At 52.7% G+C, this 20,275-nt stretch overlaps 9 protein-coding genes across 9 annotated transcripts; 4 read left to right on the plus strand and 5 right to left on the minus strand.

The window, feature by feature from the left end:
• Window positions 1–20: 20 nt before the first annotated feature.
• On the plus strand, window positions 21–1,449 carry CH63R_12942 (uncharacterized protein; the record flags this gene model as incomplete). The annotated part of the gene is made up of 3 exons (XM_018307916.1): window positions 21–113; window positions 211–1,278; window positions 1,342–1,449. The coding sequence occupies 3 exons, from the start codon at window positions 21–23 to the stop codon at window positions 1,447–1,449; spliced, it is 1,269 nt and encodes a 422-aa protein (XP_018152333.1).
• Window positions 1,450–3,185: 1,736 nt separating this feature from the next.
• CH63R_12943 (Integral membrane protein) lies at window positions 3,186–4,921 on the plus strand (the record flags this gene model as incomplete). Its single annotated transcript, XM_018307917.1, has 3 exons — window positions 3,186–3,606; window positions 3,673–3,743; window positions 3,806–4,921. 3 exons carry the CDS (start codon window positions 3,186–3,188, stop codon window positions 4,919–4,921), a joined length of 1,608 nt encoding a protein of 535 aa, XP_018152334.1.
• A 48-nt stretch (window positions 4,922–4,969) lies between these two features.
• CH63R_12944 (Integral membrane protein) lies at window positions 4,970–6,124 on the minus strand (the record flags this gene model as incomplete). Its single annotated transcript, XM_018307918.1, has 3 exons — window positions 4,970–5,671; window positions 5,721–5,809; window positions 5,863–6,124. The coding sequence occupies 3 exons, from the start codon at window positions 6,122–6,124 to the stop codon at window positions 4,970–4,972; spliced, it is 1,053 nt and encodes a 350-aa protein (XP_018152335.1).
• A 1,190-nt stretch (window positions 6,125–7,314) lies between these two features.
• CH63R_12945 (DNA helicase) lies at window positions 7,315–9,653 on the minus strand (the record flags this gene model as incomplete). The annotated part of the gene is made up of 3 exons (XM_018307919.1): window positions 7,315–8,336; window positions 8,399–9,104; window positions 9,159–9,653. 3 exons carry the CDS (start codon window positions 9,651–9,653, stop codon window positions 7,315–7,317), a joined length of 2,223 nt encoding a protein of 740 aa, XP_018152336.1.
• Window positions 9,654–9,683: 30 nt separating this feature from the next.
• CH63R_12946 (DNA helicase) lies at window positions 9,684–11,284 on the minus strand (the record flags this gene model as incomplete). The annotated part of the gene is made up of 4 exons (XM_018307920.1): window positions 9,684–10,113; window positions 10,168–10,446; window positions 10,497–10,992; window positions 11,047–11,284. The coding sequence occupies 4 exons, from the start codon at window positions 11,282–11,284 to the stop codon at window positions 9,684–9,686; spliced, it is 1,443 nt and encodes a 480-aa protein (XP_018152337.1).
• Window positions 11,285–11,816: 532 nt separating this feature from the next.
• On the minus strand, window positions 11,817–13,236 carry CH63R_12947 (p-type ATPase; the record flags this gene model as incomplete). The annotated part of the gene is made up of 4 exons (XM_018307921.1): window positions 11,817–12,196; window positions 12,273–12,343; window positions 12,439–12,941; window positions 13,057–13,236. The coding sequence occupies 4 exons, from the start codon at window positions 13,234–13,236 to the stop codon at window positions 11,817–11,819; spliced, it is 1,134 nt and encodes a 377-aa protein (XP_018152338.1).
• A 1,213-nt stretch (window positions 13,237–14,449) lies between these two features.
• On the plus strand, window positions 14,450–15,426 carry CH63R_12948 (Short-chain dehydrogenase; the record flags this gene model as incomplete). Its single annotated transcript, XM_018307922.1, has 2 exons — window positions 14,450–14,543; window positions 14,627–15,426. 2 exons carry the CDS (start codon window positions 14,450–14,452, stop codon window positions 15,424–15,426), a joined length of 894 nt encoding a protein of 297 aa, XP_018152339.1.
• Window positions 15,427–15,652: 226 nt separating this feature from the next.
• On the minus strand, window positions 15,653–15,901 carry CH63R_12949 (uncharacterized protein; the record flags this gene model as incomplete). The annotated part of the gene is made up of 1 exon (XM_018307923.1): window positions 15,653–15,901. The coding sequence occupies one exon, from the start codon at window positions 15,899–15,901 to the stop codon at window positions 15,653–15,655; it is 249 nt and encodes an 82-aa protein (XP_018152340.1).
• Window positions 15,902–16,864: 963 nt separating this feature from the next.
• On the plus strand, window positions 16,865–17,545 carry CH63R_12950 (uncharacterized protein; the record flags this gene model as incomplete). Its single annotated transcript, XM_018307924.1, has 1 exon — window positions 16,865–17,545. The coding sequence occupies one exon, from the start codon at window positions 16,865–16,867 to the stop codon at window positions 17,543–17,545; it is 681 nt and encodes a 226-aa protein (XP_018152341.1).
• Between the last annotated feature and the right edge of the window lie 2,730 nt (window positions 17,546–20,275).

Consider the following 20,275-nt stretch of genomic DNA (forward strand, 5'->3'; position numbering starts at 1 on the left):
CAGAGGAAGTCATCACGATCATGTCCTCACAAGCCTCGCTGCCGCTGGGAATGCACCTGCGCAGCCCGGTGACTCACAATTTTCTGACGAACGAGCGGTGGAAACCGGGTGAAGTATGAACGCTCCGCGATTCGTCTCGGCCGGCCAAAACACTGTTCCGCACGGCGACCGGGAGAATCCCGACCCAAACCTCACTAACATGACCTCCAGAAGTACCAAGAAGGACGCACCGCGCGCGACTTTGCCTTCATTGACTCCGGGTCCGGGCGCTCCAAATCGTCGTTGCTCTTCGCCTCCATCTTTCGCACTTTCTACGAGCACCCGGACTGGTCGCAGCTGCACGCCTTCTTCGCCAAGCGCTACGGCCGCAGCCAGATGCTCGTCGACCGCGAGGCCCGCAAGCTCGGCGCCCCCGACGGCACAATCCGCCAGTCCGCCAAGAAGGTCACCACCAACTTCAGGACCGACCCCGGCAGTGTTGGCCTGCCAAGCGACTTGGCCCCGCAGCTGGCCGCCGCGGGGCGCGCCGTCCGCGCCGGCATGCTCGGTCCGGACCCACAGACCGCCGCCATCGGCCCCGCTATCAGCTTAGCACTCGGCGCCGGCGGGTACATGGACCTCGTCTACGCCGGCGAGCCGCCGGGAAAGTACCCGACGCGCCACCTCATCGGCTCTGAGCTGTACGGCTGGCAGGGCGACAGCTTCCGGCCCGTCGCGGGTGCCACGTCCGTCGCCAGGAAGGGCGGCCGCGGGCGGTGCTGGGCCGAGTGGGCCGCGCTCTGGTCCGTTGTCGCCGAGTGGGTGTACGAGCACGACGCGACGTCGCTGGAGCACCTCTTCCTCAACGGGCACAGTTACAAATACAGCCTAAGCAGTGAGGAGAGAGCGAGCGTGCCCGTCGGCGCGAAGGTCCCGCGCAAGTTTCTCGCCACGGACGCCATCGACGCCGCCGACGCTGTGCGGGACGTCTTCAAGCAGCTGGCCGAGAGCCCGAACAAGTTCCACGGCATTGAGTGGGACTATCTCGAGCTCAACGTCAAGGAAGAGGTGCGGGAGAAGTTTTACGAGCGTTTTGGGCGCCGCGACCCGGACGCGAGGAAGAACGTCGAGGGCCTGACAAGGTCCGTGGGGTTGAACAGCTGGAGCCGACTCAGCTACGACGAGGTTAGCCCCGTGGCGCTTAAGCAGTGTCCCGAATTCTTCAACGGGCTCGACTGGGAGTCTTGGATGCTTTCCATCGAGGGCGGGGATGTTGTGGTGGTCAACACGCCCTTCCAGGTGAGAGTCCGTCCGTGGCGAAAGACGCGGCCGATTGCGTTCGTACTGATCACCTGAGCGCAGGCGCTTTGGGCGGTGATACTGCTTTCGCAGCTTCCGGTCAACATCAAGATCGCCGACGCCGATGACAAATTCCGGAGACACCGCGAGCCGGACACTGTCTATCTGTGAGACGGCTGTCCTGTCACAGGTGGATCAACTGCGTGATTCCTTCAATTCGGCTTCCAGTAGTCAGTAAGGTATGGAGGAATTTGTTGGAAGAAGTTGTTTATGATACACTTCGTTATATTTCAAGCTGGATTGGACTATACACAATGCTAGTAGTTTTGGTAACCATTGAGGCGACCAATCGTCAGCTCGCCTGATGGCTATCTCCATGGCTATGCATCCTTTCTACTGATAATTCTGTGAGCGATGGCAAATTTCTTTTAGTTCTTACCCATACCTTTGCCTTCTGTAATGCTTACATTCCATCCAACTATTGCCCAGCACAAGACCCAGACCGGCTCGGCCCCTTCGCCAGGGGAAGGTCCAAGATTCAAGCAATTGTTTACAGTTCCTCAGGTTCTTCTTTCCTCTTATGATCTGGATGGATTCTTTGTAGGGCTAGGTCTTCCGGGATCTTGCACGCTAGATCTCGCAGTACGGACCTCGCAGGATTCCGAAAGCTACCGACAGTCTGTTCGGCGGCTGCCCAGCGGCTGATACTAGACCTTCCTCCCAGCAGTCTATCAGATCAGATTAGCTGAAGTAGTCTAGGAACTATGTAAGAACCTCTCTGATGATCTCTGCTGGCGATGATGTCTTAATGGTACATATCTCTTGATACGTCGAGAATGAGCATGCTAGGGATTGTAACAAATAGCAAAGAGGTCAAGGACAAGAATGGGGACGAATAAGCGATTGCGTTTAGCTCAGGGCGTCTTTCTCCTCAAATGGTGATAAAGAGACTGTTTATGTAGGTAGACTGGGACCAACAGAGTCTATTGGAGTTCCTAACCAATCATGTGTCTTTTGGACAAATGTCATCTTCTCGGATCAAATTCCTGTTTGCTGACTTCAGAATTGTTAACACAACATTGCTGTGAATTTGGTCACGTAGGCAGATTCATGGCGGATGTTGCACATCAATTCTGCAAATGAAAGCTTCTGTCTGGTATACTCCTCTAAGACTATCTATGTTTGAAATATAGAGAACTGCGTTCACTGCGTGCCACTCGGCACTGGCTATATTAGTATCAGAAACCGGTGGGACTGGATGAGATTGTATAGAGTAGAATTCAGTGAGCTTAAGTAGAAGTAGAAAACGTACACAGAGATTATGACAATCAAGTGTTCAAAGCTGACAACCTAGCATTGACTAAACCCTGAAGCACTCCCAGCCCGGAGTGAAGAAAGCTGGCCTTCAAGGATGGACTCTTACAGTCGCTCACACGCGAAGTGGTATGCAGTATCTGGCTGGAACCCAGTTAATATTGGTACTTTTGTTGGAGAAAAGTGTACACTGTTGTGAGGCATTGGTTGGAAGGAAGGAGCTCACTACTGTCGTATGGAGGCCGTTCCTTCCCCCGATTCTGGTTATCGGTGCCCACCGTGTCGAAAGAAAACATTCTCATCTCTCCCGGCTGGATTTAAATTTTATAACCTGCAACACATCAACACATCACCACTTGGGGCTGAGAAATGTTTCTTCTCTGCCTATAAGCCAGACCTTTCCCAGCAATCCCCATTCGACCTTCCATCCTCCGAAAGCACTCAGTGTGTACGGTGACTACTGATCGCTTTAGCGTCGGTTTTTCTACCTTGTGTGGGAAGTCGCTGTACGAACTTTGTGCGATTAGGTGTAACCTGGTCTCCTCAACTCCCATTCTCCTTGAAGACGCCCTTCGCCCTTTCCTCCCGTCAGGATGGCTGCTTTCGTTGGTCCCTTCAGAAGACAGAACCTCAGAAAGCTCTTGGGAAATTTCTTGCTAACCAAGCCTGAAGAGAATCAAGACAAGGCCCCAACAGTGCTTGACCTTGACACTCTGGAGAGATTCTTGATAGCCGAACCCCAACGCATACGCCGACAGAGCTATGTCGAGGCTTTTGAAAACAATCGAGATATTTTCAAGAGCATAAGAGATGCCTGTGGTAACCTAGGTGAGCTGCCAGATGAACTGTTACAGGCAGGGTTCTACGGCCTTCTCCTTCTTGGAAGCCGAGAACAGCTCAGCTTTCTTCTCGGTTCCCTCACCGATCCCACTCAGACACCGCAATTGAGGAAAGAGATCGTTGAAGACGATCTGCTTCCCGCAATCCAGTCAATACCGACCTTGAGCAAGATTTGTATGTTTGAACGTGTCCAGTGGCTAAACATCACTGTAAATGGTCTTGCTAACATAGAACTTACAGGTCACAATTTGCAGGATCCCGATGTGATCCCAGTCGCCAAACCAAACCGGTCTGACGACCCAAAACACAAGGTTAATACATAGCGGTCTCAGAGACGTCTAGGATCACCAATGCTAACACCATATATTCACAGGCCCTCAAACGAGATGGTGAAGTTTGCGTAATTACGCGTACACCAAACCCCGAGGTGGCCCACATCTGGCCATATGCTGCGATGGGAAAGCGCTCATCAACAACATCGTGCTTGGGAGTTTTGGCACCATACCTGGGAGATTACGCCCAAAATCTTGTCGAGAAGATTGGAGAGGAAGGCGAAAAGATCGACCATGTCTCCAATATGCTCTGTCTGAGTCCGACGATGCATGACTGGATGTCGCGGGGCTACTTCATTCTGGAGCCCTTGAGTCCGCCTGTCTCAAGACCCGCACCACCCCGCGAGTCGACAACGCGGCAAAGCAGCAGACACCAGAGAGTCGAGTGGTACATTCAACTCAGATTTGAGTGGTTAGAGAAAACATCCATTCCGCATATGAAATCACCCATATCCTTCGACACGACAATCCGCGCACTTGTCATCGACCCCCATAAAGCTCCATTGCGAGCTTTCAACGCCAACACATCGCGCCCTATCGATACTGGCGACATGATAGAGATCACTGCGGACAGGTTTGAGGACCTGCCTGACTTCGACATCCTGAAATTGGTGACCGATTTAACCCGTATTCGAAGTATTGTCGGAGCCGCGGAGCCTCCCCCCGAGACACCGACCGCTAGCTCGAGCTCCAGCGAAGGAGTACGGAATATCGTGGAAGGGTTGGAATCCATTTCTATTGGGAATCAACCAGAAGAAAAAGAAAAGTCTGGCTCGCCTCCCCTGAGACGCTTCCGCAACTTGGTTAGTTCGGTTCCCACCCGCCGACAGCAGCAACGTTCTTCATCTTCTGGCACCAGCAGCCAGGGGTTTCGAAGACGGTTGGGAAACATTGCACAAGGCTCTGTTCGCTTGGTGCGAACCATCAGTCGCAGGGCGCTCAGGTCTGACGATGACGCACCCAGTGGCGAAGAGGGTCAACCCGACCGACCTGAGCCTCGCCCAACGACCCCTCCGACTGCCGTCCCAGAGACTGCCCCACAGATATCCTCTGAATTTATGGAAGGACTTCCTCGCATTGGTTTCAGCGAGTCTTATGGTAGTCTCGTCGAGGGTCGAGGCAGCATCAGGTCGCACCAGAGTATTGAGTCACATTGAGGTCATTCATGTTTATATAGGTTGTGAAGGATTCGGATGTGTAGGAAATTACTCGCCTTCATTTTCATGAATTTCTCCCCCCGTCTCGTGATATGTGATTACAGTTTGAACAACAACCTGGCGCACACCTCCTTTCATCATCATATCTGATATGGACTCGTAGTCAAGAGGATAGATCCGAGGATCAGGGGCTCCGGATAAAGCATGAACCCTCAGAAGAATCCACCTAAATTGAAGCAAGTCCCTGTCTGGGAGCTGGTCTTCGCTGTCGGCAGAGATTTCGATGATGTGGCCGTCTTCGATCGGACGGGAGGCTACGGCCCGCTCGTCCTCATGGACAAACATCTGGCGGGGATCTGCTGAGAAAGAAACTGTGCTTGCTGCCGACGGGATCCGGGTTCTTCTAAGCCAATGAACTTGGAGTCGCAGTATAGGCGTGGACGATACGGGCGATTCGAGGGGTTCCAAGGCTATTTGACCTCGAGCCCAGCTGCGTTGTAAATGACGGCTCAGGCAGATCATGTTCGCCGCCTTATTGGTAGTGTCCCAACACCGTTCGGTTTTCCCAAACTCAAGTTTTTGTTCAAGCCGGTGGCAAAGATCCGAGCCCCAGGCCCATTTCAGCTTGAACGAGTTCCAAAGCACCGTAGTCCTCACACTATCCTTCTGGGTTGCCGGAGGGAAAATATAGCACACGTCGGGATCTGTAGTGTGCGTAGCGACGCACAACCCTCTGTCGCGGTTGAATGCCTAAAGGAAGTATTAGAAGTAAACGCTATACAAACATCTGACTACATACCTTAACGCGCTCGAATTGATGCCGGGGGTGTTCTGGATACCTCAAGGCACCCAGAGCATGGGGTTCTTCGGCAAAAAATGGTCCAAGAACTACAGCTAGTCAGCGTACCAATGTACGTTGTTTGGGGCAGAACACAACTTACGTATTCTGATGAGTCGCGGAAGAACATGTGCCGTTGATTCAAGGGAGCGGATCATTAGACTGCGCTTCTCGACGACTGGAAGGATTTGCAGCTCGTGCAGGAGTTCCCAGAGGACACTTATGTCAAGCACCATAAGGAAACCCCAGAAGCCTGCGCTGGTGATGGCTGGCTGGGGCTGCCGACCTTTGTTGTCGTAGTTCTCACGAATTTCGGATATTAGCCAGATTCTGGTTTCCATCTCGTCGCTCGTGTCGTCGTTCATGTTACTGATCAGTGGTGAGCTGTGAGGCTTGGTGGCATGCTAGGATAGGCTGAGTTGCTGGCATTCGGGAACAGGCTGGATTAAATACCTGGACTTTATTGGGTTTGCGGAGATACCATCGAACCACGGGTGTCATGCATGGTAAAAGGTCAAACTGGGTTCTGGATGGAGCAACCTTTGTTGGTAGGGTAATCGGATTCATGCGGGTTGTCGGGGACTGTATTTTGGGCCTGAACTTTGAACGGTGCCGGCACAGATGCTAGGCGATTGATGTGTTACTGCTTGATGACGCTCGTCCACGGCCTTCCGCTGCCATGCGGCCGATTTTGCTGATGGATGACTGACCATTCGTCTGGAAGAATCATCAAACAGTTGCAGAGGAAGTAGGCAAACGCTCTCTTTAACGTAGCCCACTCGACTAGATGCTTGGGTGTTGAAGTAACTTAAGTGTGACGGATCCAATACGATGACGGGAATGAGGTCTTTACCCGCATTTGCAGCGCGGATGGTTGGTAAAGCTCTTCCGAAGTAAGTCAGTCCCAGACGTCGGTCCGTCGGACAGTGGTCCGGAAATAGAGATTGAACGTATGGAGATGGCGGTAAAGATGGGGTGCTGGATGGCGGAGGTGCAAGGGTAGGTAGATAGAGTTGAGGTGGGTAGAACTGATGGACCCATTTTTTTGGCAGAATCCGCTGTTGGAAAAATGGGGCTACCAGGGCGGTGTTCTGGATTTGGCGATGCAAGATCAACGTCAACTAATCCATCACCTGCACTATTGCGGATTCTCTTTAAATCTGACAGTACGTGTGATTTTTTTATCAATTTTCTGATGGGTTTTTTGTTACAGAAAACAGCAGTTTCTTGTTCCGGTCTAATAGATGAGAGCTACTAGATTGGGTGGTTATCAAAAGGACTGGTTTGGCCAGCTCTAGGGCCAGCTGGATGCCCAGAGCCGACAGGCTTATGGACTGGTAGTGTCTCAGTCTTACGGATGACCAGACAGAAGACATCTTGACACTCTTGTGTTGATTAAAAATGGTGCTCAAGGTAAAACAGAGGTAACGCCAGTTCGAAGCTGAAAAGGATTTGCAGCTTAGCAAGTTAGAGATTGGATGAGGCTACAGCACAGGTTTTGCGGCCAAAGAAGGATGAGTATTGAAGCAATACTGGAATGGTTTGGTCTACATAATTAAGACGCCTCGACTGTCTCGCCCTCGACCTTGTCGTTTTCACAAGCAACGACTCGCGCGACCCGGCTATTGATGTTGAGCCGGGAATAAAAATCTCTCATCTGTGTGACAGAGACATAGCTCATTCCTCCATTCTCATTTGCCACCATTACCCTCTCCTTCACACCCTTACCAACCGAGTTGAGCCTTTTGCCTTTATTGCCCTTCCTGGGTTGAACATAGGCGAAGACGGGGTCTTCGGGGTATCGAAGACCCGGTACATTGATGTCGCCCACAATGACTAGTCCGCATCTTTGTCGAGTCAACATGACATTGAGGCGCTGGGGGTCTGCCGTAAAGCCACAGCCAGGACGGGGGAAGGTTGTTCCGATGACGATCAGTACAATATCGTTCTCTTGTCCTTGATAACCATCGATGGTTGATGCACACGGTATACTTTGAAGTACATCGGAAAAACAAGGTCCCTTAAGTAATCGGTTGATTAACTCGACATTGGCGGCATAGGGGGAAAGGATGGTGATCCTTGATGGATCAACCTTTTTGATCTTGACGAAGTCGAGAGCAAAATTGAGAGCTACTTTGACTTGGTCTCTACTTCTCTTCGAGCCTGTCATCGTGTCTGTAAAAACACGACTACCTCCACAGTGAATGAACACAGGCCAAAGCTTATCAGCAGGTGGCGGCGCGACGTCGGGATACTTCTCCCTGATGTATGCCTCGAGCTTGTGGCCGTTCTCGAACGCGGGGTTCTGCACACCACAGCTGGGTCCATACTGCAGTGGGACATCTGGGTAGATGATCGCCGCAATCCAGTCGTAGAGCCCATTGGCCATTCGTAGTTGCGTCAGTAGACGATAGATTGGGAATCCTGTCGCCTGGAAGTACTCGATAGGAGAGACCCTTCCATCACGCTTGAAGCGGTTGTAAAGGTTCCCAAGGGTGTCTGATTCAAAGTCGGACATGACAGTGGGCGGAAGCTGCTTCGGGTCACCGCCGAGAAAGCAAGGCAAAAGGGTATTTCCTTGACAATTTCAGCATATGAAAAGTTGAAAACAAAAGAAGCAACAAGCAACAATGTCTTACCCCATACACACGCCAGGTCTGCACGGTTCATGTTGGCGGCCTCATCGACAGCGATAGCGCGAGCCGAGTTTTCCTTCCACCACTTGAATAGCTTGTCCCTCTCCGTTCTGGCCGGGGTGGTGCACAGGAAGTCGGCTCGGCTGACGATGGAGCACAACAAAGATGACAGTTTCTTGGCCTCCTCTTGACTGAGCGTTGCGTACTTATCAAGGGCTGTCTCACCAGTTACCAAGGCACGTAGTTTCTTCAGATCCGCCCGGAGCTCGATGTGATGGCGCAATTCGTGCAGAGCCTTGCTGTCATCGGCGTCAAGATCCTGGCCTTGAAGGAAGGAAGCGGGGGAACGCATCACAATGAGTAGCCAGTATGCTGCAGAGTAGCGCAGCTTCCACGGCGTGATGGACCAGCCCCGGCTGAGGAAAGATGTGTCTGATTCCGAGGGGTCCTTCACCAGGTGAAGGAAAGCCCTGAACTCGTCCTGAGCCCTGTAGCCGCGGACAACGAGCTGGCGGCGACGACGAGAGGGATCGCCATCCGGCCTACCCTTGTTGAAGCGTGCGGTGACGGTGTGGCTGGTGCGATCGATGCGCTCGGCGAAGTTGTCCACTGAAACGTTAGACGGACCGGAGCAGAGGACTTTGCCGCATTTTGCGCCCATCATCAGTGTAGCAGCAGCGAGTGCTGTCGTTTTGCCAAAACCGGGACCCTGGAAGTTCTGTTAGTATCCACGACCGATGAACGGGTTGGGGATAGACTCAACAGCTGTGATGATCCCGAGTCCCAAAGGCCGGTGCGTCATGTACGCCCGGAAGCGCTCTTGGTCGGCGGGGAGAGCCTCTGAGACCAAGGCAGTGGCGTACTCCTCATCTTTGAAGTCCAGAAAGTTGACAAAAGGTAGGGGGTGCACAGGAGCACAATTGTTGAAGGCAAAAGTACTCAGACTCTCCGTGAGGACGGAAGATGCGCAAGAACGATTTTTGCAGTCGTAGAAGCCGGTGCCACGCATCAAGGCCCTATGAAGTTCCATTCTTTGCTGTAAAAGTACTGCGATGCTACCGCGCTTAGCAGGCTGTTTGTTGGCGGGCTGATCAATGGGTACAGCGTCTTCGGTGAGTTGCTGTGCCACGGGGTCCTCGATGTATCTGGTATTCGAACTGTTGTTACCGACAGTGTGGCTCCAAGCACTGGAGTTAGTCGGATTTGCGCCTGGAAGAAACAAGCAGGCAGAATTGACCTTGCGTTCGACCTCATCCATCTGTGCATCGAAAACGAGAGAGACGCAACTCTATCGGTCTCTCGGGTCAACGAGCAGATCGGCATCTTGGTTGTCATCATCGACGTTGTCCGCGACTTGCTCCTCCCGATCTATGTCGTCAAACACCCAAACCCAATCAGCCGACCGAAAGCTTGCGCCGATTTCTTCCTCGGAAGAAGCGACATATTCTATGTAGGCCTCGATGCTATGAAGAGAGTCTTCTCTAGGCTCGGCACCTTTTACCTCAGCTGCATCAGTCAGCTTTTCTTCTCTTAAGTTAGCGGAATATAAGGCGGCATCAGCGGCCTTTCGCGACTCGAACGTCTTGACCTCGAACGAGGAGCCCTTGTGATTATGAGTAGCGTGAGGGCGGCGAACGAGAAGGACAAGGTCGTAGTCCGTCGTGGGGTGATCACGAAGTCGCTCAAGGGTCTTTGGATAATTCCGGATCAAGCATCTCCTGACAATTGACATTAGAGATTGACATTATGTTTCGGCTTGTGAATATACGAACCATTGTCCTGCCTTCCGCTTGGACGCGAAATGCTTGTAGAGAACGAGCTCTACAGTCCCATTCTTGATGAGACGACGCCAGGCTCCGTCATGGCCCTCTCTCCACTCTTTTTCAAAGGGAATGACGACGTAGTATGCTTCCGTGCTGTCAGGGCCCACGGGAACAAAGTAGGCGGGACGTCGTTCGTGAGCGATCTCTCGAGCTGCCAAGCTGACCCATATTTGATCTTGGACGACAGAGTGAGTGAGGACGGTGACATGGGCATTATCGTCGTCAAAGCTGATCCGCACTGTTAGCCCAATCATAGCTGGCCTAGATACATATCTTACCTTGTTGCCGGATTGAACGATTGCTTCGACTTGTTGCCTGCTATATCGTTCTCGAAGAAGGTCAAGTCGTATTGGTCGGGCGTCCTATACGGGTAGACGGAGGCCGAAGGCAGAGGAGACTCATCCCACTCCTCTTGGACCTTGGAAAATGGGTAGTCAACGAGAAATATGAAGTTTTTCTGCCGCAAAACATCAAGGAGCGTGATATCGTCGATAATTGGCTTGTTTTCATTGACCCAGTCTTCCACCTCTCTGTCACCCGGATTGGCATAGGGCTTGCCGTAACCATGGATCTTAGATTGTGCGCCATCCTTAAGGTACACCATGACAAGAGTCAGGCATCCCTTGGACTTTTGTGCGTCGGGGAAACGAGACGAGACTTCAGCGCTAGCCTCGTTGATAGAACTCTCGAAATTGCCTCGGGGAAAGCGGACCTCGATGCGGTAGTCGTTGGCTGGCATGATGGAGAGGGAACCGACGTCCTTCCTCTGGTCGACTAAGCTGCATCAGCCACGTTCTTCGTTGAACTGAACCCGATTTGGAAACTCACTTCCGTGGCAGACGCCAAAGCCTGCCTTCTCATTTGCTTCAATGCTACCGAGTTGGAAGTTGAGCGTGAACCCGATCCAATTTTGGCGGTTCGAGACGACAAGTCGGGCGATTATCTTGTGGCTGCCGATGCCGCTGGCAATGACCGAGCCAGAAACATTATTGGCAAGGAGGGCACAATCCATTACCACGTTTCTCTTCCTGGCGGCGTTGCCTGCGTTATCCGTTGGTTGAGACATTGCTCCTGTCTCCTGTGATGAGCCAAGTTGGAAGTTGGAAGCGAAATAGAGCGACCAAACGGAAAACAAAGCACGGACACTAGACGTTGGACCAAGCAAGTTGGGCAGGAGCGACGCTTTCTAGAGTTACCCAGGTGGTACCTGAGATGCAAACCTTAGGGCGTCTGTCTCTACCCTTCTACCACTTTACAGGATCATGTTGCCATCTCCTAAGAAGTCATAGAGCAAGAGCTCTTGCATAGGAAGTGATCACTCAGTGTTTGAGATAGTATTAGAGACAGCATCACAAACAGTTGTTCGGGGTTGGATGGATCGGAGTGAAAGGCTTAGGTGGCCAATGACGATAGACGTCTTGGCGACAACGCAGCAGGTACTGATGGACAGTTTTTGGATACATTTCTGTGTGCAGAATCTCCTTCAACAAGCCATCGAGTCTTAAAAAGAGCAGATAGCCGATTTTAAATTAGTGTCTAACTTGGGCAATCACAGGACAGAACTTCAATATCTACACATATCCAACAAACATAGAACGCTACGACTTGTTCCCGGACTGCGGCGACATCTCGACTTCAAACGTCATGTCCCTGCGAATGCCCCGGATAGGCACAGTGCTGTCTTTGTCCGACACCGAGTCCTCGTCCAGGCGGGTCCAGTCGCCCTTCGCGGCCTCGTCAATCTCAAAGTTGGACTTCAGGCCCTTGCGGTTCTTGCTTTTGGACGTCCCTCCCGAGCCGCCGATGGTCACGAGCCCAGCGGACGCCGGGTGGAGGCCGCCCGAGCCGTCGGTACCGCGGGTCGACGCCGCCTTTGTGGAATCGCGCATGAAGAGTTGGCGTAGGGCGGGGAGGGACCCGGCGACGAGGCCGACGGCCGTCTCGATGTTGGACCAGAGGGGAATGTTGGCGATGTGGACTGGAAGCAGAGATGAGTCAGTGAGTGATGGATCTACGAGTGAGTGGGTGGCGAAGAAGAAGGGTCTCGAACGTACAGACGAGATCGTCGAGCGGACGGTTGTAGTGATCGATGTAGGGGGTGCGGACCATTGTCGATATCGAAGCACTATTGTGGTTGAAGCGACACGAGTCAGTCTGACGTGTTCATCTCGATCAGGGGATGGATGTCCTTGACGAAGGTCACCGAGGAACGTGACTTACAGAGAGCCGAAGGAAAGGATCGTGGAGACGACAATCTTGGTCGAGAGCTTCATCTGCGTCTGCCAGAGAATGATGGCCGGAAGAACGGCACAGGCGAGGTCCGTGGCAATGGTGCTCGCAGTCGACGTATACGACAAGCCCAGCATGGCGCTCATCGGGGAGCACTCGCCACGACCTTCTGCTATGAGGCTTGGGTTCCAGTTGGCCTCGACGGGGCGGCACAGCAGCAGGATGCCGATGAAGGTCGTGAAGAAGGTGGCGATTGTCAGCCCCAGCAGGACGTAGACGGCGATGCGCAGCTTGGGCATCGTGGTGGCGATCCGCAGGGTGGTGAAGCAGATTGATGACTTGACCAAGCACAAGGCAGCCACGTACAGCATCATCCAGATCATCAGATACTTCATCGATTCGCTTATCATTGTCGCGTTGAGGTCCGCGTTCCGCGTGCCCAGGCCGCTCAGAGCGCCAAGACAGGCGAGAGCCACATCGACGAGGTAGATGATCTAGCAGAATGTGTGTTAGTCAGTCCGACACCCGGGCGGCTCCAGGCACCATGTAGATGCCCTCGAGCTCTCCCCAACTACTACAATAGAGCCCGGTGTCCAAGGTGTTGCTTACCAGACCGCCCAGCATCAAACCATCGTCCAGGCTGAAGTTCCTCCGTTGGAGCCGGTGATATGTCCTCAAGCCCACCACGATCAGAGACGATACGCCGCCGACGATAGACACGACGAACAAGCTCAGGCCTGTGCCCTGGAGCGGGCTGACAAAGCGCTGATTGGGGTCCACGGTCGACATGTTTGTTTTCGCGAGAAGCACGACCTGTCACCTTTGGATTGAGCGAGGTTTTGACTTGAGATATAAGAGCACTGTAAAAGAACGACAAGAAACGAAAGATAGTGAGAGCCCGCAGAGCCACGGACGGTGGGGGGAGGCGGCACGAAGGGACAGCAGCAGTATTATGTATTATTATGTGTTCCGAAACTACACGGAGGCTAAACAAGAATCAACGTCAACTGTATGTACAAATCCTCTCTACTCGGATAACCTGCGAGAAACACGCGATAGGACAAGCGGTCCGGGTTTTCAACCCGGGTCCGGGGGGCTCTAAGTCTGCATCTACTATGCACTTCCTGTCAATCGCAAACAGTTCTATGTCGTGCTGATCTTGACTCGATATGGGCCGGCCCACACGGGATCCCTGGAAGATCCTTGGAAAATCCCTGAGCGGTCCCCGGAGAGGCATCAAAACCCGTTGAAGAACACTGAAGAATCCGCACCCACAGAGTAACAAGGCTCATTGGTTGGCTCGTTGGCGGCGGCGGTTGGGCACAAGAGTACAGAGTAGTATGTACTATGTGACACCACCAGTGGAACTCGAACGAGTCTTGACTCGCGCGCGCGAGTTGTTTGTGGAATGACCAGGTAACGAACGTTTGACCCGTTCCCCTCAACATTACGACGCTGAGGAACGATCGAGGTGTCTTCTCTTCGTATTGTTTATCGTGCTATCTACTTCTTTTTTTTCTTATGGTCTTTTGCCTTGAAGTTACAGATACATGACTCGAATTTTGAGGATATAACAAAGCCAATGAATAGTAGACGATAAACCCCGGATGGCTGCGATCAGTGGGGGGAAACCCGAGACTTTCTATACAAGATGACAGTTGCTCGTTTAGGAATTGCTCGACATGGGGGGGTATAGCCTCATGCCGGGCCGGCGTGCTTCAAAGGGCCTAGAGCCCTCTTTGGGGGCCCAGAAAATAGGGAGATAGGACACAGGATAGAACACGGGGATGATAGGCAAGACGTCGGGGCGGCCATGCTGTCTCCTGTTCTCCCTGTTTCCTTAATAACCATGCCCCCCGGACCCCGTTGTACGAAATAGTGCTTGACTTTTTTTTTGTTGTTGCATGCCAATCTGACTCGACATTCGCTGGAAACGGACACATATTATACGTTATCCACAGCACGAATATCAAACCACTTTGTGCGCTGCCAGATAGACATCATGACCGCCTCCAAGATCACCGTTCCCATCACGCAAGCCCCTCCGTACAGGGTACATGAGGGCAAGACGGCCATCATCACGGGCGGCGCGAGGAGTGAGCTCACCCCACCCTCTTCTTCCCCCCAATGGTTGTCGGCGGCCAGAGGCATCCTGCTAACGACAGAACCAACCACCAAGGCATCGGCGCCGCCATCGCCCAGAACCTTGCCTCCAAGGGCGCCAACGTCGTCCTCGTCTACCTGACCGAGGCCTCGAACGCGCCCGCCGCCACGCTCGCCGCCGAGCTGTCCAAGGCGCACAACGTCAAGGCGCTCCCGGTGCGGGCCGACTTCAGCACGCCCGACGGCTGCGCTCGGATTGTCGCCGCCGTCAAGAGCGAGCTGCCGCCCAACGCCAAGACGGGCAAGCCGCAGGTCGATATCCTCGTCAACTGCGCCGCCCTCTTCCACGCCATGCCCCTCGAGGCCGTCAACGTCGAGGACTTCCACAAGGTCTACTCCATCAACGTCCTGGGCCCCATCCTGCTCACCCAGGCCGTCAAGCCGCTGCTGCCCACCGACCGCTCCGGCCGCATCGTCAACGTGTCGAGCGTCGGCTCCAAGGTCGGTCTCGAGTACCTGACGCTGTACGGCGGCAGCAAGGGCGCGCTCGAGGCCATGACGCGCACCTGGGCCCGCGAGCTCAAGGAGAACTGCACCGTCAACTCGTGCAACCCCAGCTCCACCATGACGGACATGCTCCGCGGCGCCCCGGATGAGGCCAAGCAGGCCATCTCGAGCTGGTACCCGCTGACGCCGCTGTGCGGCATCCGCGACTGGGACTCGGACGAGCAGAAGGAGATGGCCGAGAAGTACGGCGGCCGCGCCGGTTACCCCGAGGAGATCGCGGGCATCGTCGGCATGATCTGCTCGCCCGAGAGTGGGTGGATGACGGGATGCCTGATCAGTGCTAACGGAGGACAATGGATGGCCAGTTAGTTGTGTGTTATTGTTGCAGCGTTAAAATACATGATTCTCAGCTGAGCGGTCGTCACCACTTGCGTCGTCTTGTGGCGCGTCATAGTCCATACGCATGGGGAGAGGGGGAGGGAAGAACCCCGACCCTCGCTCAGTCACTGCCGGTTTACGAACGGCTCGCACAAGCACTTATGCCCAGCAGGGTGTCACGCTATGGTACATTATCAGCAAAACTAACTTGGTTGATTCATCCCGTCGGCCCCCACACAATAGCCGATGCGAGCCCACCTTGCACACGGAAAGAATGCTCCTCAACCCTTCGAGCCAATACCACAACTTGCATGTAGTAGGCGTACGTAGGTAGGATCTGGCAGGCGACATGCGGCTTCCCGTGAACGGAACCGGTGCTGCCGTTGAACTGGACGGTATCCGCGAGACCTCCGATCCAGCTGCCGGGTGCGAGGCCACGGTACCTGTCGTTGGAGCGCATCCCCATCATTGACAATGCCGAACACCATCAGATGATTGCAGTCATCTGGAACAGTTCCTTGCTTCTCTGGAAATATACACCACACCAAGCCTGTAGCCGGCGGGATGGCGCTGGGAGCCGCCCCCTCTTTCTGGTCGTAACCGAGTGCAGTGCCCACCTGCCTAGCATTTCGACCCTGGGTAGGCGAAATGACGGTCCAGAAGGGCCTTGCCAGTCAGAGCTCGGGAGGAGTGCCCCCACGTATGACTATTGGACGTGAAGGTTGGGGTCCGAGGCGAATCGGGACCACAGAATGGGGGCGGTCGCCGCATCGGCAAGTCGTTCTGGTCTCCAGTGCCGGTGGAGTTGACCGAACCATCCTCGGCTGAAAAGGGTTAGCGAAAGAAAAGCCGAGACGAGACGTGGGTACAGTGCGTGTCGGAAACAAGATTCTTCGATACCTTCCTATCACTAAGCTGCTTTTCAAGCATGTACCTTACTACTGTGTGTATGTAGGCGCTTGCCTCAGGCGCTTGCCAAACAGCTAGCCTAAATCAGTTAACGATTCCTACCTATTCCTGGCCCGCCAATTCGACATATGACACTTGCAGGGGAAGTGGAGTGTCAAGCTTTACCGCCGCGCTAAGACTGACTTTATCAGCCGGACGGCACACTAAACGCCAATCATTTGTGCACCAACACCCACCCGGGCCACCCCTGACACAAGCGTTCGGCTGACGTCTGGATGCCCAATCTTCCCACCTCGCGCTTTACCAATCGGTCTTCCCAACTATTCTCCAAGCATAAGTCAAGCATCCCGCTCCCTTCCTGCCTCAATGCGATGGCTTGTACTCGATCGAAGGCGCGCGCTGAAGAGGATGGGCACTCAACCTCAGCATTGCATCGTCAAGGTAGCAGCAGCTGTTCCTTGTTTGACATTGTGCGCAACTGACATACGGCGCTTCGGAACTTGACTGTTTGATTGAAAGCATGAACGAAGGGTGGAATAACTCTATCCCGCTCACCGGCACTCGCCCGCAACCCGACTACTCTGTGGGATTCAGACGCGAAGCCTTCACTGACGACCAGCTTCAAAAGCTTTCGCCGTTCGTCGGGAACTTTCTTGCTGGAGACCAGTCGTTCTTCATGGCCACGTACATGATGTATTTTCCATTTTTGGCGTGTGAGGTGAAGTGCGGCGCTGCAGCTTTGGATACTGCAGATCGCCAGAATGCTCACAGCATGACGCTTGCTGTCCGGGCTGTTGTTGAACTGTTCCGGCTGGTAAAGCGAGAGCACGAACTCAACCGTCAAGTAATGGCGTTTTCAGTCTCCCACGACCATCAGACTGTAAGAATCTACGGTCACTATCCGGTAACTGAAGGCAAGGACACCAAATTCTACCGCCACCCTATCCATAAATTCTTCTTTACTGCTCTGGACGGCAAGGAGAAATGGACGGCATACCGCTTCACGAGGAACATATATGAGATTTGGATGCCGACACACTTGAAACAGATCTGCTCAGTTATCGATCAGCTGCCGTCTTGCTTGGACTTCGAAGTTCCTGGGCTTCCAGACAGTGGACTTTCCCAGGAGCCCGAAGACCCCTACTTGTCACATTCGGGGAGTGCCTCTGACTCACAGCATAGTAGCATGGCCGGCGGTTAGTCGTTAAACAGCGAGAGGAATCTCCGGATATCTCAGTTGTGGGATCAAGCAAAACATGAAAGGCCAAGAGTTCCAAGCCAGGCGTGGGCTGGTGAGACAAGACCGAAAGGTCGGAGAGTCAAAGGCAGTCGCGGTGTCACCCATAGCCTTTTTTTTATTTTTAAAAAAGAACAGCCCAGCATAATTCAAGCTCTCTGTGACATACTGCTAAAGCATACCAACGTCACACATTTATCCCATTGTCTACCGTCTGGAGCATCTTGCTACTTCCTAATAGACAGGTGAGTAGCCTCTTCGTCCGCAACATCATCGTTCCCCAACGGCCACTGAAACAGCTGCCTGCATCCATCCACCTACAGCAATCACTGTTGTACGTCCCACCGTCCCTTAGAGACATCGTGAACACATCAAGAAAATTTACAATTGATCGACAACCTGCCCAATGTTTCAGAATGTGCTCTAGGAAGGTACGTACCTGGGTCAGCATGTTGGTCCCCGGTCCTCTCATGCAGCCACTTTCCGCAGTCTCTTACATCCACTGTGACATTGCCAACCTACCAAACCGATGATTAGTCCCCATTTTCACCACCAACCTAGATTCACGAGATGCCGATCCGATCACACACTACTATAGGCTGTACCGCTGCGCTGCCTCGCCAAGCTATTGTCACTCAAAAGCAAACCCTCAGGTCGGTGCACTACATTCGACAAAATCTCGCTCGCCAGGCTCTTCCTTATCGAGTTATCTACCCGCAGTTGGTGCAGATAATATCAACCCGACCAAAAAAAGCCTTTCCAACTGCCAGTTTCAATACTGTCCCAGTAGACGAGTCTCTAGTAGGGAAGACCTCCCGAATTACAAGGCAGAGCGGTATTGTCCAGTCCTAATCGAGTAACTCCTGCAAGGCAGGTAGATACAAGATCACAGGCAAAGTAGGCTTTGGTGGAGGATTGACAGTTTCGTGACTTCCAGTACGTGCAAGTACGGAAACTCCACAGAGGTTATCTCTCTAACCATAGCACCTGCGGCTACTCTAGAGAGGATACGTTCTTGAACTTAAAGATCTGCACCGCCATCGAGACTGATAGGAAGGACGCCAGGCAAGAAATGACCTTTTCTGACGGCATCAAACCCATCAATGCACCAAATCATCCCGGCAAAGGACGGCTGTGCATTGTCCTGAAGAACTTTAAGATCTCGAGGCCGTAGTGGTAGCCACCACCACTGCCTCTTGCTTGCTCCAACGGGTCGGCTTTTGACTGATTTCCGGAAGCTTTTCCCGGGAAATGCTCTCGACTCTAATGTTCTGCGACAAGCCTTGCTCTGCATCATCATGGGCCTGGACATCCTTCACCAAGCCGATGTGGTACATACCGATGTTACCCGACGCCCAACCCAACATCGGCAGACAAATAGCAGATTTCCTAACGTCGTGACGTTCAGGTTTCTCTTCTAATGACATCCTTGTCGGCCTCAGCCCTCAGGACTCGGACGCATTCAGTCGGATTGAAGAGCTCGTTCTAGCTACCCGTCGCCTCGCAAGGTGTGGCCAGACCGCTCGATCTACCTTTCATACAAGCTTCGAGTCATCACCCACTACGGTAATGCTCGCTTAGGAGTGCTTGATGAGAGGCACTCTGGGGACGTCATGCCAGGGGTTCACCGAGCACCAGAGATTACCATGGAGTGGATTGTGCCTCCCGAATTGACTTGTGGTCATGATTGGAATGCCGACCGGATTGTCGATGGAAAATGGAGATGACGGTCCATCTGGGCCAATCATATCACACGGATCCATCTCCCTTGGAGTGGGTCCGTACACTCCTTCTGCACCAACCCAAGCTATTCACGAATAACCTCCTCAATTTCTTGAGGCGTTCGTTCAGTTGAGTGACCTTGTCATACCGAAACTGATCGACCTTGTGATACCAACAGTAATGTCTCGACATAACCACCTGGAGAGATTACTAGCGCATCGTAGGTCTGGGATCTCTTCGAAGGCGGGCGACTCTTCAGCGCTATTAGCACTGACCGACCAAGTGGACGACGAAAACAACCTGGTTGAGATGGTGTCGTCGTTGAATCCGCCATCCAGGAAGCTCTTGGAGATAGATGCCTGAGAAGGCCCCCTAGTACTAAAATTCTGAGGGTGAGTGCCGTTCCGCGCACTGGAGACGTTGTAGCAATGCCGCTGAAACGATAGGAATATTCACGATGATGGCCTTATTATCTAGGCAATTGAATTGAATCGACCCCAAGCCCGGACTAATCTCTTGAAAGCCGAGAGACGAAGCCAGAAGGTAAAGAAAAGCTATTGTTTCTGGTTTTTGTGCGCAAAGTCCTGTGTTAACTTCCAGTTGCGACATTTCCATTAGTTGCGCGGCACCGTATACTAGAGCTACTATATTAACAATTATTAACTACCTACAGTCTATTGCATTAGTAGCATTCGTAATTAAATAATGCATCTGTGTGTAGTTAGTAAGATTACTAGATTTTACATACTACCTCTAGTTAGGGCTAATTAGGGGGGGGTAACTTTGCAAAAAGGCTGCACTTTGCGTATATTTAAATATTTAAATAGCTTTAATTAACTAGTAATAATAATAGAATACTACTAAAATAATAGTCTAATACTACTGTAGCTGTAATTAGTAATATAGAAGAGCTATTTCTAGTACTACTAGCTAATAGTACTTAAGTATATAAGGCTATATATACTATAATTA

The sequence above is a fragment of the Colletotrichum higginsianum genome, chromosome 9 (assembly GCF_001672515.1).
Source record: "Colletotrichum higginsianum IMI 349063 chromosome 9, whole genome shotgun sequence".
NCBI classification, from domain to species: Eukaryota; Fungi; Ascomycota; class Sordariomycetes; order Glomerellales; family Glomerellaceae; genus Colletotrichum; species Colletotrichum higginsianum.